The sequence below is a fragment of the Puma concolor genome, chromosome E2 (assembly GCF_028749965.1).
Source record: "Puma concolor isolate L17-30 chromosome E2, mPumCon1.1.hap2, whole genome shotgun sequence".
In the NCBI taxonomy this organism is placed as follows: domain Eukaryota; kingdom Metazoa; phylum Chordata; class Mammalia; order Carnivora; family Felidae; genus Puma; species Puma concolor.
The window spans coordinates 44,505,742-44,518,923 of record NC_141681.1 but is presented as its reverse complement, the minus strand read 5'-3'; the positions used below and the strand labels follow the sequence as shown (position 1 = coordinate 44,518,923).

The 13,182-nt window shown below is 53.2% G+C and overlaps 1 protein-coding gene and 1 long non-coding RNA gene across 2 annotated transcripts; one reads left to right on the top strand and one right to left on the bottom strand.

The window, feature by feature from the left end:
• Positions 1 to 2,048: 2,048 nt before the first annotated feature.
• On the bottom strand, positions 2,049 to 8,883 carry LOC147573538 (uncharacterized). Its single transcript, XR_015245171.1, has 2 exons — positions 7,588 to 8,883; positions 2,049 to 3,175 (listed from the first exon to the last, which is right to left on the bottom strand). It is a non-coding gene; the product is annotated as an uncharacterized LOC147573538 (long non-coding RNA).
• Positions 2,774 to 6,721, top strand: LOC112851029 (protein FAM187B-like). The gene is made up of 2 exons (XM_025914553.2): positions 2,774 to 3,543; positions 6,312 to 6,721. The coding sequence occupies exons 1-2, from the start codon at positions 2,774 to 2,776 to the stop codon at positions 6,697 to 6,699; spliced, it is 1,158 nt and encodes a 385-aa protein (XP_025770338.2). The 3' UTR covers positions 6,700 to 6,721.
• Positions 8,884 to 13,182: the final 4,299 nt, after the last annotated feature.

Genomic DNA, 13,182 nt, shown 5'->3' with positions numbered 1-13,182 from the left:
TTTACATGAATGTTAGAACTTTTCGCTATGTCTTATATATGTCTTGCACTTTTTTTTGGTATACTTCAGTATAGATATTTTTCTGTGGTCCCATCTTTCATTTCCCTGATCTTCTTTTCTGTTGTGTTTAATAGATTGCTATCCTTTCTAGAGAATCCTCAATTTCACAAATTTCTTTTTTTAGTTCTAATATTTCCATTTGATTCTTTTCTACTGGTTCAAAATCCTCTTCTTGTCCCCTCCTGAACATATTAATCCTGGTTACCTTAAAATCTATAGTTGTTATTAGCAAGGGTGTTGATCTAAGCTTCTCGGTTGTAGTAGTAAGCGGAAACCCCACCCACATTATTAAAGAATAGCAGGGAATCTGGATTCTCATGTGAAATCTCCTGGCTTTTACATGTTGGCCACTGATTTAAATACCCAACCCCCTCCACCAGGGAGCCCAATTCAAACATTTATTCAGGCTGTATCCAGCCAGTCTGTTACTTCTCACCTAGACCGTGTGAAAATCGGAAGTGGGCTATCTCACAGTGGCCCCATATCCCCGCTTACGTGTTTAGAAAAGATCCCCTGGGCTGAGGAGACAGAGAGGGAGAGAGCTGGAGGGGAAACAACACAAGTACGACTGTTAATGTGTCTCAGAGGGATTTTAGAAGGTCCTGGGGAGCAGACAAAAACTCTGAACGGTTTTACAGATCTGAGAACAGAGGAGATGTGTGGCCCACTCCTGTGGTGAAGGTGGTGGTGAGATGGTATGGAAGCAGCCGTTCCAGAGTCGAAGCATACAGCTTATGCCAAACACAGCCTGTAGAGGTCTCCACATGGGACAGGGACATGACTGAGAGAGCCCCCGGTCATAAGGAGCCAGGTAGAGGAAGGCAGGATGTCTTAGCAGAGACTTGGATGGAACTTTGACCTCACCCACTCACCACTCTCCACCTTGTCCACTACTCCTTAGCCGCTCTGGCCTCTACACCCTTTAAATATGGCAGCCATGTCAGGGTCTAGCTATCTCTTGGGAATATTCTTCCTCCAGATATCCACATGGCCCTTTATGTCAATTTATTCAGGTGTTTGTGCAACTTCACCTCCTCGGTGAGTGTTCAGACAGGCCTGACCAACCTCCCTGAGCTCATGCTCACGTCCATCTCTTCACTTTCTATGCCCATTTCCCTGCTTTACTCTTCACTTGATCTCAGCCAAAAGGCCGAGAAGCGATCCCCTGCTTTACTCTTATCTTTAGTGATTATTAGTCCTCATCATCTGAGGGTTCCGTAACTGTGAATTCACCTGCTCGCTAAAATTTATTTGTAGCCCCAGGTCAACCCCCACAGTGGTTCCAAAGTCTTTGGAACCACTTTACTCTTGTAAAGTGGTTTTACTCTTATCTTTAGTGATTATTAGTCCTCATCATCTGAGGGTTCCATAACTGTGAATTCACCTGCTCGCTAAAATTTATTTGTAGCCCCAGGTCAACCCCCACAGTGGTTCCAAAGTCATTTGTGGACATGCAAAGAGGAGTGAAACAGTCGAATCACTTAATGCACATTCCCAGCTGAGGTTGAACAGGGAGACACTGCCTTCTGGTTTCAGTTATCATACTATTAACAAGTATCCTTTTCATGGTCTGCTTAGTGCCACTTTTTTTGTTGTTGTTGCATTTTTGTACTTTTTGTTGATGATTTCACTATTTAAAATGGCTCCCAGGCAGTGCTGACATGTTAGCCAGTGTCCCTAAGCACGAGAAGGCTGTGACATGTCTTGTCAAGAAAACACGTGTGTTAGAGAAGCATTGTTCAGGCATGAGTTAATAGTGCTGTTGTGTACAAGTTCATTGTTAATTAACAATATATATTAACTAAGAGGCCTTTAAACAAAAATATACATATAACAAAGTTATACGTTGAGCAGTTGACAGAAAATGTTATGACCAAAGGCTCATAGGACCTTGCTTAAGTCTGTATGTTTCCTACAATATTCAGTATTTGCTAATTCAGCAACTTTATAGAACAGAACCGCCATGAATAAGGAGACTCTACTGTATCTGGTATTGTGTATTATATATTTGTTTATTATCTGTCTGTTCCACTAGAAGGTAAGTCCAAGAGGGAAGAGGCTTTGTCTAACCTGTTTGGGGCTGTGATTAGAATAAGGCACATGGTAGGCATTCAGGAAACTTGTGAAATGAGTGAGCAATGGCATATGAAGCCTGCACAATAATTGTTTTTAATTTCAGTACTGAGAAGGAGTTTAGGAAAGGGTTTGGAAAGGGGACCACTGAGAAAAATATTTGCTTGTTTAAGATGAGTTGAATCATGCAGATATCTGTGGCAAGAGTCTGGGACCAGCACATGCAAAGGTCCTGGGGCAGGAGCCCTTTGCTTGCCTGATGTTTTCAGAAGGTGGCAGGGAGGCCAGCGTGTCTGGGGAGGAGAGGCTGGGGGAGAGGGGTAGGAAATAAGAATGGTAACCGGACAGAATTTATTCACCTCTCCACCCCCTGCACTAAGAAATGTGTACAGAACATAGTAGGTGTTCAGGAAAAATGTGTTGAACGTTCACATGTGACACGTTAATGCCAGAGCAGGGAATGGTAGAGAAAATCCTGAATAGACAAATTAAGTTTCCTCCTATCCCAGCAGAGTGGAGGGCTTGGAATAGATATTAGATAGAGTTGTTAAACTGTCACCAGTCAAATGGGGATTGTGACCTCACATACCCATGAGGTGAGCTACAATTCAGCCTGCTGCCCAGGGCCGGCCTGGGTTTCATGGGTGACTTCACAATGGCCAGCGTGGTGCCCTGCCCACCGCCACAGTCCCAGTCCACCATGCTAACCACCCTGTGGCTGCTGCTCAACTTTGCTGTCCCCTTGCCAGGGTTCTATGTCTCCTTCAGCTGTCCCAACGAGAAGCAATGCCAAAGAGCCCTCCTCTCGGACAATGACGTCTTCTTGCCCTGCAACTCTTCTGGGTCACAGTGGTACTTCTTCCTGCAAGATGGGACCAGCTGGTCCCACACACTCTCCAGTGCTTCCAACATAGAAATCATACCTGACAGCGGCGTTCTCATTCGGAGTCCGTTGCCCTCCCAGTCAGGTTTCTACCACTGCCAGGACAAGGACGGCCTCCAAGTGGTACAGTATGAGATTGACTTCCAGGATGTCAGCACCCTGCACATAACACACAAGGGACTGGGTCAGAAGCCCCTGCGGAACGAGAGCCTGAGTCTGGGTGGCAAAGGGATCGTCTTCACCCGCTGGGAGCCCTGGCAGGACTGTAACCGCTGTGGGGGGCTGGGCGAGCGGAAACGCCTGGGGTACTGCTACATCGAGGAGCCCCTGCAGGAACCCATGCCCTGCTGGCTGTATCTGGGAGGTAGGAAGGTGTGGTCCAGCCGCATGCGGCCCGAGATGCAGGTGGACGCCTGCCATGTCCCGTGCACGGCACTGACGTCGGATTACGTCCCCTTTGACAACTTTGAGATCACTGAGGAGTCAGGATCCGTGTGGCTCACCTGCCCCCTGGGATCTGTCTACAGGTGATGGAGACAGGCACCAGCCCTGCCCTTGGCTCCTAGCCAGGGTCCCCCAGGCTGGGAGCCTTCATGATGAATTCCTGCAGAGGGGAGGGGGCCCACATGGTCAGATTGCTCTCTGCTGGCCTCATCAGATGTGCCTTTGGTAAGAGCCCCCTGGCCCCCACACACAATTGAGTCACACAGGTAGAACAGGACCGCTGACCCTTCGGGAGGGCTTGGCCGATTCTGTGGCCGCTCCTGTGGTCGGCCATGCCGTGGATGTGGCGCTCATCAGACACCCCTGTGGAAGCCCCCAGCCTGGGAGTGGGGGTGGGGGTGGGGGGTGGACAGCCCGGGGTGGTCAGGGCTGGGATGGGAGAAGCGCACGTGAGTAATGAGGCTATGCCGGGGGAAGCTCAGAACGCTGTGGGACCCTGAGACCTCTGCTCATTGGGGAGGATCAGAGAGCCCCGAAGAGAGGAGGCTGCCCCGGGAGGGTACTCATCAGGGTCTGCCTCGCAGAACGCACACTCATGTTCTTGTATTCCTGCCTGGAGCCCCTGGGAAATCTCCCCTTGGCCTGTCTTCCCTAAGCCACCCGCACTGATGACCCTGACCCCGGTGAGAAGAATTACAACCACTCACAGCCCTGCACTTTGGCCACAGGCTGCATCCCAGCCCCAGAGCCAGAGCCGTGGGCCCCAGGGGGGCCATTTACAGATGAAGAAGCTGCAGCTCTCAGAAGGCACAGTCCTTGCCTGGGGGGGGGGGGGGGGGTGAAATACACCATGGCCCTAAATCCTGCAAGCTTGGCTGCAGAGTCCCCGTGGCCTCCAGCCCCGCGTGCCAGGGATGGCCCCTCCCTTGCAAGGTGGGGGCCCCAGCAACCCCTTGGGGCCTCTGTAGCCACAGGCTCTGTCAGTGTGAACCCGCCACCTCCATCTGGTTTGCTTTCCCTTGTTCCAGCTGTGACCTCTGACCTCTTCTCCTTCTCACCCTCTCTCCATGGTGTCCCTTCCTCCTTTTTCCCTCCTCCTTTAAGTATAAAGGTGACAGCTACTCCCTATAACCCTCCCCCGCCACCCAGTTCAGAAGTGCAGGAAAGGGCACACGAGCCTCTCCTCTTACCTGGACTGGGCCACCCACTCCACGCCGCTTGCCAGACAAGGAGTCCCTGGCTGCCAGTCACTGGGGACCTGAGATAAGAATCAAGGGAGGTCCCCAGAGGCTTTAGGAGTTGCCGGGTCTCAAGGGAGCCGAGTAGAGTGGCATTTCCTGTGAGGTTTACATCTCGGACTCTGGATTCATCCAGACCTGGGCTCCAATCCCAGCTCTGCCGCTTTTCCAGCTGTGCGACTTTGGGCCTGTGGTGTCCCTCTGGGCCTCAGTCTCCCCGTCTGTAGAATGCGGGTTGCATTCATTTCCTAAGGCTGTCACAACACGGTACCACACACTGGGTGGCTTACAACAATGTAAATGTATTCTCTTGCAGTTCTGGAGGCCAGAAGTCCAAAGCCAAGGCGTCACCAGGGCCACGCGCCCTGTGAGATGCTGGGTGGAATCTGTCCTGCCTCTGCCTAGCTCCTGGGAGTGGCAGGCAATCCTTGGCCTTCCTTGGCTCGTAGCTGCATCCCCCTGCCCCCCCCCATCTGTCCCTGTCATCATTCGGCATTTTCCCTGTGTGTTTGGGTCTGTGTCTCTTTTCCCTTTCTTTTTTTAAAATTTATTTAATGTTTATTTTTGAGAGAGAAAGACAGAGCGTGAGTGGGGGAGAGACAGAGAGAGAGGGGGACGCAGAATCCGAAGCAGGCTCCAGGCTGTCAGTCGGCAGAGAGCCCAACGCGGGGCTCGAACTCATGAACTGCAAGGTCATGACCTGAGCCAAAGTCGGACGCTTACCCCACTGAGTCACCCAGGTGCCCCTCTTCTCCCTTTCTCAAAAGGACCCAGGTTGTATTGCATTTAGGGTCCAGGGATTTACTCCAGTCTGACCTCGTCTTCACTAATTACATCTGCAACACCCCAATTTCCAAAGAAGGTCACGTCCTGAGGTTTAGAACACGAATTTGGGGAGGACACGATCCAACTCAGTGCAGAGGTCTTGGTGGGCCCGGCCTCTCGGGCTCGTTGTGATGTCTAAGGGGCAAATGCCTGTCCAGACGCAAAGCCCCACCCTCTAGTGGGTGTTCGTTTTTGCTTGCATGATGACCGGCCCTGTCAATGCCGTCTGTTGGGTCTCCTTTCTGTTCCTCGGTCACGACGGGCTGAGAAGTTGCCAGCACTGAAAGGAGATGAGGGAGCCAGCCCTGTGTGCCGAGGCACAGCCCTCGAGGCAGAGGGAACAGCCAGGGCAATGGCCCTGAGGCAGGAAGGTGCATGCTGGAGGACCACCTAGGAGGCCAATGTGGCTGGGGCAGCCTAAGTGAGAGACAGAGTGGGGAAAATGAGGCCCGGCCAGGAAAGTGGCGGGGGGCGTGGGGGGGTGCGTTCTTGCTGATTCCTCTAAGTAACCCTCAGAGGCAGGTATAGTCACACCCCCCGGTTTTCAGATGAGCAATGGGAGGCTTGAAGAGCTAGAGGCATTTTCCTGTCGCAGATTGAGTGGGGGTGGGGCTCTGAGCTCCCCGACACCCGTCCCCACCTTTCCCCTGCTCTGTAGCACTCTTGGAGGGCATGCCCTGTGCGCTGTTCCCCAGGGAGGAGGGCGCCGCTGTCCCCATCTCCTCTCAGACACCAGTCCCCCAGGTACCCCCCAGGGCCACAGCAGCTGACCTTGTCCTCCTTTGCAGGCCCATCCTCTGGGAAGCCGACAACATCCCCCTGACCTGGCAGAGCCAGCTCTCCAGCCAGGACTTGGACACCATTCTGGAACCTTCCAACGGTGGCAAGCAACTGCGGGTCTTCCAGCCGGCCATTTACAAGTGCTTCGTGCAGCAGGAGCTCATAGCCCGGTTCAACCCCGTGCCCTTTCCAGGCACGGCGGAGACTCTCAGGGAAGAGGAAGGTGGGCCACACCGGGGGAAAGGGAAGACCCAGGAGGGGAAGGCCAGCTCCATCCTCAAGGGGCTCAAGTTGCTGCTGCTGCTGGGCACGGTCCTGGGCCTGCTGGGGGTGCTGCTCAAGATCTTCCACCCTTCCCAGGGCAAAAGCAGTGACCAGGTGCTGCTGGTGAAATGAAGCAAGCCCTCTGTGCCCAGGACACTTGGCCTCCTGTGTCTCCATCACTTTAACTGTCCTTCCCAAGGCACTTCTGGGGGGGTGGGGGGCGGCAGAGGCGGTGCCCGCAGGTGCAGAACAGGCCCATGTCCGCAGCGAAGGCTGATGAGCTCTTCCCTGTTCCAGGTCCTGCTCGGTTAACCCCTTAGCAATCCCCATCCCGCAGATGAGGAAACGGAGGCAACTACTGTCCAGTAATTGGAAGGTGGGGGGTGGGGGCGCTCCAGTTTGAGCTCAGGTTGCCTGGCTCAAGTCTTGTGTTCTTCACAGGGAGGACGGGAGAGATGGAACTCACCATTTTCAGGGCGAGTCTCTGGGAGTTGGTAAAGTGTAGCCACCTTAGGCAGCTTACTGCATTCCCCCGAGGACAAGGGCTGAGACAGGATGGGAGGGGGTAGCGGGGGGCGGGGGTCACACCCCGACCTGCAGATCCGCACTGGGCTCTGCCTTTCCTTGGTCGTCCTTGCCCCGCACTCCCTCAGATGTGCTGAGGGCTTTCAGGCTTAGCCATATCTGTCCGAGGCAGAGGGTGTTCCCAGGGTCGTAGCCCCGGGCCGCCGGACGTGTGTCACCCCTCCTGGTTCTTGCAGTGGAGAGAGAGCCCCAAGAAGGAGAGACAGACCCATTCTACCAGGACAAGGCGCCAGGCCTGGCCCAGCTGACCCACGGGAGTCACCAAGCCTAGTTGTTCCCAGAATTATATACACTGTTCCGCAGAGTGCAAGAGTGAGAAATAAAATATTAATGCCTCGTAAAACTCGTTGCCCTGATATCCCACTGGACAGATCTGAAACTTCCAGAACAGAGCTTCTGCCCCTGAGCAGAGGGCAGAGCTCACTCCTCGCTTACCAGACACTGTTGCCAAAACACTTAAGGCTTCACACGGTGCCCACAGACACAAAGGTTCCTGCAGAATCGGGAGGACATTCGTGGAGAACTAAACAGGGTCCGTTGGGAAACGGAGGCAGAGAATAATGATGACAGCAATGGCAAATATTTGTGAACTTCCTGGCATGATCAGAACTCACACCCTTCATGAACTTTATGTCCTCACAGCCACCCATGAGGCTGGGGTTCCTCCGAACCTTGTTTTGAAATAGTTTTTTAACGTTTATTTATTTTTGAGAGACAGAGAGAGACCGAGTTCGAGCGGGGGAGGGGCAGAGAGAGAGGGAGACCCAGAATCCGAGGCAGGCTCCAGGCCCCGAGCTGTCAGCACAGAGCCCCACGCGGGGCTTGAACCCACGAACCGTGAGAGCATGACCTGAGCCGAAGTCGGACGCTTAACCGACGGAGCCACCCAGGTGCCTCCAAACCTCATTTTGTAGTTGAAGACATCAAGGCACAGAGGGCTCAAGCACCCTGCCTGAGGTCACACAGCAAACTTGAGATGGGGCCAGTAACGGGAGAGTGAAGGAAGACCTTGGGGCCCTCCGACCAGCTCCCCAGAAGCCCCGGTTTCCTGCACCCGCGGCGGCACATGTCGCGGTAGCCGGGGGTGGAACAGCCAGACCCAAGCACAGGCTGCCCCCAGGCCTGAGGACCACAATCCACAGCCAAGGCAGTCCGTGTCCCCCGGCGGCAGGCAGACACTAAGGTGACCCCAGTGATTTTCACCTCCTGGTGTCCATGCTTTGTGGGGTTCCCCTTCCTGTCCAGTGTGGATGGCACCGGTGACTTGCTTCTAACCACATTCATATTCTTACTGTTAAGGGGTCAGAATGTCACCCCTGGATGAGGGTACATTGTATGAGACTCTGTCTTAGCCTCCCGGATGCAGAGAGAGGCTTGCTGGCCGGGTGAGGTCAGCAGCCATGACGCAGAAGCCTGCTTGGTGTGAACCATGAGCGGCCTCTAGGAGCCACAAGTAGTCTTTAGGACCTGAGGTGACAGCCCGGGCCTCAGTCACATGGTCCCCAGGAAATAAACTCTGCCAACAATTTGAGTAAGGCGGGAGGCAGGTTCTGTCGAGCATCCAGATGAGAACACAGCCTGACCGACACTTGGACTGAGCAGAGGACCCCAGGGAGCTGCATCCGGACTCCTGACCCCTGGACACCGGGCTATCATGCACGTGTGTGGTTTTAAGCCACTTAGTGTACTGCCATTTGTTACGCAGCAGTAGGCAACAAACGCCCCCCCCCCCATAACCCCCAGTCCCCCTGAGGTCCCCTGCAGCTTCAGCGGTGACGCAGACAGTTGCCTCCCCTCAGGAGCCAGGCCAGCAGCTGGGCAGCTGGTGCCCCCGGGAGCAATCCTTACCCAAGAGGGATGGCGGTGGGAGCCACAGGTCTGGGGCGCATCCAACACCTTCCCTCAGGCTCTTCAGTGACACCGACCTTCAGGTGGGCACAGCGGCAACCGGCCCATCCATGCCCGTTCATCAGATGAGCCCCTCTCGGGCCTTGCTCTCCCTCACTTCTGCGTCCCCAGATTAGATTCGGCAAGTATTTTCTCAGCCACATGTTCCCCTCTTGTCTCCTGGGACATGGATGTTAGACCTGCTGCTGTCCCACGGGTCCCTGAGACTGTTGATTCCCCACCGCCCCCCCCCCCCCATCTTCTCTTCAGGTCAGAGAACGTCTGTTGATCAAGTTTGCTGTCACCTCCCTGTGTCCTCTCTGCTGGATTCTTCAGTCCGTCCAGTGAGCCTTTTCCTTTGGCTAAAGTATTTTTTGGTTCTCAAATTTCCATCTAGTTATTCAGACCTCCTAGCTCCTTGCTGATACTTTCTTTTTAACAAGAATTTCTTTTTTAATGTTTGCTTTTGAGAGAGAGACAGAGCATGAGCAGGGGAGGGGCAGAGAGAGAGAGGGAGACAGAGAATTGAAGCAGGCTCCGGACTCCAAGCTGTCAGTACAGAGCCCGACGTGGGGCTCGAACCCACGAACCATGAGATCATGGCAGAAGTAATCCAAGTCACTTCTAAGCTAGCACTTAATTCCAGAGCAAAATACTCTGGAATTTCTCTTTCCAGATTCCAGATTCCAGATTCCAGATTCCAGAGCAAAATACTCTGGATTCCTCTTTCCTCTGTGCAGAACCCATAGCCCTTGTGATGGAGGGTGTTCTGCCAGCCTGGGTCGAGGTATGAGCAGAGTTCCAGCTGACCCACAATACACATGGCACATAAGTTAGAAATAAACTTTTGTTATTATAAGCCGTAAGGCTTGGGGGATGTTTGTTACCACAGCATGAGCAGCCTATCCTGACTGACACACTCTCCTTCCAAAACACTTTTCACTTCTGTGATTTTTCACTTGCTTTTGTCGCCGTTGGGCTAATATTTTTCTTTGCCCACTGAACTGAGAGCTCCATGAGGTCAGGGATATTTTTTGTTGTTTCCCCGCTGTATCTCCTGAAACAGCTGGAACATAGCAAGAGTGTCAATTGACTGAAGGAAGAAATCAATGAGCCATAATCCTAGGAGGTCAGTATAATTATCGCTATTTTACAGGGATGAAATGGAAGCTCAGAATGGTTGCATTGGTTGCTCAATGACACGTGGGAGGAAAATGGCAGCGATTGGATCAGAACCTAGGTCTCCGTTCAAAACTTGTTCTGAGTACTGTGTGGCTACCTTTCCTGGACAGGAAGGCCTTGGGGTGCTAGGTGTTAGACCACCTTCTCAAGGGTTTTCAGCCCTACCTCCAATATCTCTGCATTGGTGACATTAAAGGACAAAAGGCTTGGGGCGCCTGGGTGGCTCGGTCAGTTAAGCAGCCGACCTCGGCTCAGGTCACGATCTCGCGGTCCGTGAGTTCGAGCCCCGCGTCAGGCTCTGGGCTGATGGCTCAGAGCCTGGAGCCTGTTTCCGATTCTGTGTCTCCCTCTCTCTCTGCCCCTCCCCCGTTCATGCTCTGTCTCTCTGACCCAAAAATAAATAAATGTTGAAAAAAAAAAAAATTTAAAAAAAAAAAAAACAACTTCCCTTAGCTGAGTGCTTAGTCTCTGCCAGGCACTGTGCCAAAAGCTTTAGGATCATGAGCGCACAGCATCCTCACGACCATCCCAAGTGATTTGTTTTTCCCACAGGAGGAAACTGAGGGCTAGAAGGGTAAATCTACTTGCCTATGGATACACACTTAGTGTATCAATTACGGCTGCAAAATAAAAACATCCTCCCAAATCAGGGATTTAAAATAGTAAGAGTCTATGATTGCTGACAAGTCTAGCGACCAGCTGGGTAGTTCGGGTCTCAGCTGGGATTATTCGTGCTTCTCTGATCGACAGCGGCCTGGGGTGGGCCCTCCAGTCTTGGCTGAGGTGCCTTACGTGTGCAGGAGTCGGCCGTCCCGGCTGGAGCAGGTGCCGGCAGTGGGCTGGGGCAGCTGGGCTCTCCACGTGGTCTCATCCTCCAGCAGGCAGAGAGCCAGGCTTGTCCACAAGGCGGTGGGAAGGGTCCAAGAAAGTAGACAGAAGCTGCAGGGCCTTGGGGCGCCTGGGTGGCGCAGTCGGTTAAGCGTCCGACTTCAGCCAGGTCACGATCTCGCGGTCCGTGAGTTCGAGCCCCGCGTCAGGCTCTGGGCTGATGGCTCGGAGCCTGGAGCCTGTTTCCGATTCTGTGTCTTCCTCTCTCTCTGCCCCTCCCCCGTTCATGCTCTGTCTCTCTCTGTCCCAAAAATAAATAAACGTTGAAAAAAAAAAATTAAAAAAAAAAAAAAAAAAAAGAAGCTGCAGGGCCTTTTGAGGCCCAAGCTCAGAGGTAGCATTTGACCAGGGACTTGGGCAGAGTGGCCTTGGCTTGCCATCCATGTGCCTTGAAGGTTAGGCTTGGGGAAGACCCCTGGGCGAGACTGGATTAAACAAGACCTGTTATCTACTGCTGCAGGAGAAACCATTTAAAATGCAGTGGTTTGATGCGATTATTTCTTTACCTCTCCATTCTGTAGGTCGGTAACAGGCTGGGCTCAGCTGGGTAGTTCTTCTGGTCTCCCGGAAGCTAGATGGCTCTGCTTCAGGGGGCTGGGTGGCAGTTGGCTGGGGAGCCTTCGGCCTCCTACCCGCAGCAGGCTAGCCTGGACATGTTCACGAGGTCATGGCAAGGCTGCAAGAAAGCAAGCAGAAGCTGCACAGGCTAAGCTTAGAAGTAGCACAGCATCCCTTTCTCTGTGTTTTACTGGCCGCGGCACGTTACAAGGTCAGCCCAGATTGTAAGCGTGAGAAAATAGACTCCATCTTTTGATGGGAAGAGGAGCAAAGTCACACTGGCAGAATGCATACAGGGAGGAGTGATGGGCTGCATCCTTTCTGTAATCGCTTTACGTAGGCAGCAAGGAACACGGCTGGGCTTCTGACCCAGGAGGAGGAAACTAACTCTTCCTAGCTGTATCACTCGTGTTCCTTTCCTTAGCTTCCCCACCACCCCATGTGTTTCCCCTCTGTGTTGTTTGAGCCTCCAATAGCCTTCTGTATCAGTCAGAACACCTTTGGCTGCAAGTACCAGAGATCCAGGCCAAGTGGTTCAAGCTCAGAAGGAGTGTATTGGCTCTTGGAGTGGAGAAGTCCAAGAGTAGTTCTGCTTCAGGCACAGTTGGATCCAGGTGCTCAAACAGTGTCCTCCCACGTTGTCTTCACTCCCCTTTTTTCTGCATTGCCTTAATCCTCAGGCAGATGCTTCCCAAGAGATGAGGGCAGCTCCAGGATTACAGCGCAGTGGAAGGAGAGCATACCTCTCACGACGCGACAGAAACAACGGCAGAGTGCTCACTGTGTGCCAGGCACTGTTCTAAGCACTTGGCAGGTGGTAACTTATTTAGTCCTCACACCCCATGAGGTTATCATCATCTCCAGTTTACAGATGAGGGAACTGAGGCACAGAGATTAAGATCCATGTCTAAGGGTTCACAGGTAATGAGTGGCCAGGCCGGGAGCTGAACCCAACGAGGCTGCTCCAGACTCCTTGCTCTTAACTACTTCACAGAAAAGGAGTCATAATAACAAGCCTTATTCAGAGAAGATACTCTGTGCCTGACATTGTTGGGAGCATCAGGACATAACGGTAATAATATCCATTGAACCATTTAAACCTTCCAGCAACCCTATGGGGTAGCACTGCTATTATGTCCATTTTGCAGATGGGGAAGGTGAGGCACTGATAGGGTGAATAAGCCTGAGGTCACGTGTGGGGCAGCGAGGAACTGAATCCAGACAGTGCAGTCCAGAAGCTGTGTCTGCTGTCCCCAGCGTCCCTCTTCTGAGCCAGGGGTGAGGTCAGCCTCCGAGAACTTTAGGAAGGGAGGTGGAGGGGGGGCCCCAGGACAGCCCAGTCTTTCCCCTCACCGTGTCTGTGTCTCCCTGCTCTCCCCTCCACCCACGGCCTGGCACAGCCTTCCCGGAACCCACTTGTGAACAGACTGACCTAATGCAGGCTGGGCCAGAGGGCTGAGTCCTGGCAAACGGGCAGTGGCCGGGCCTGAGTCACCGGGCAGGGCTTGCCAGGGC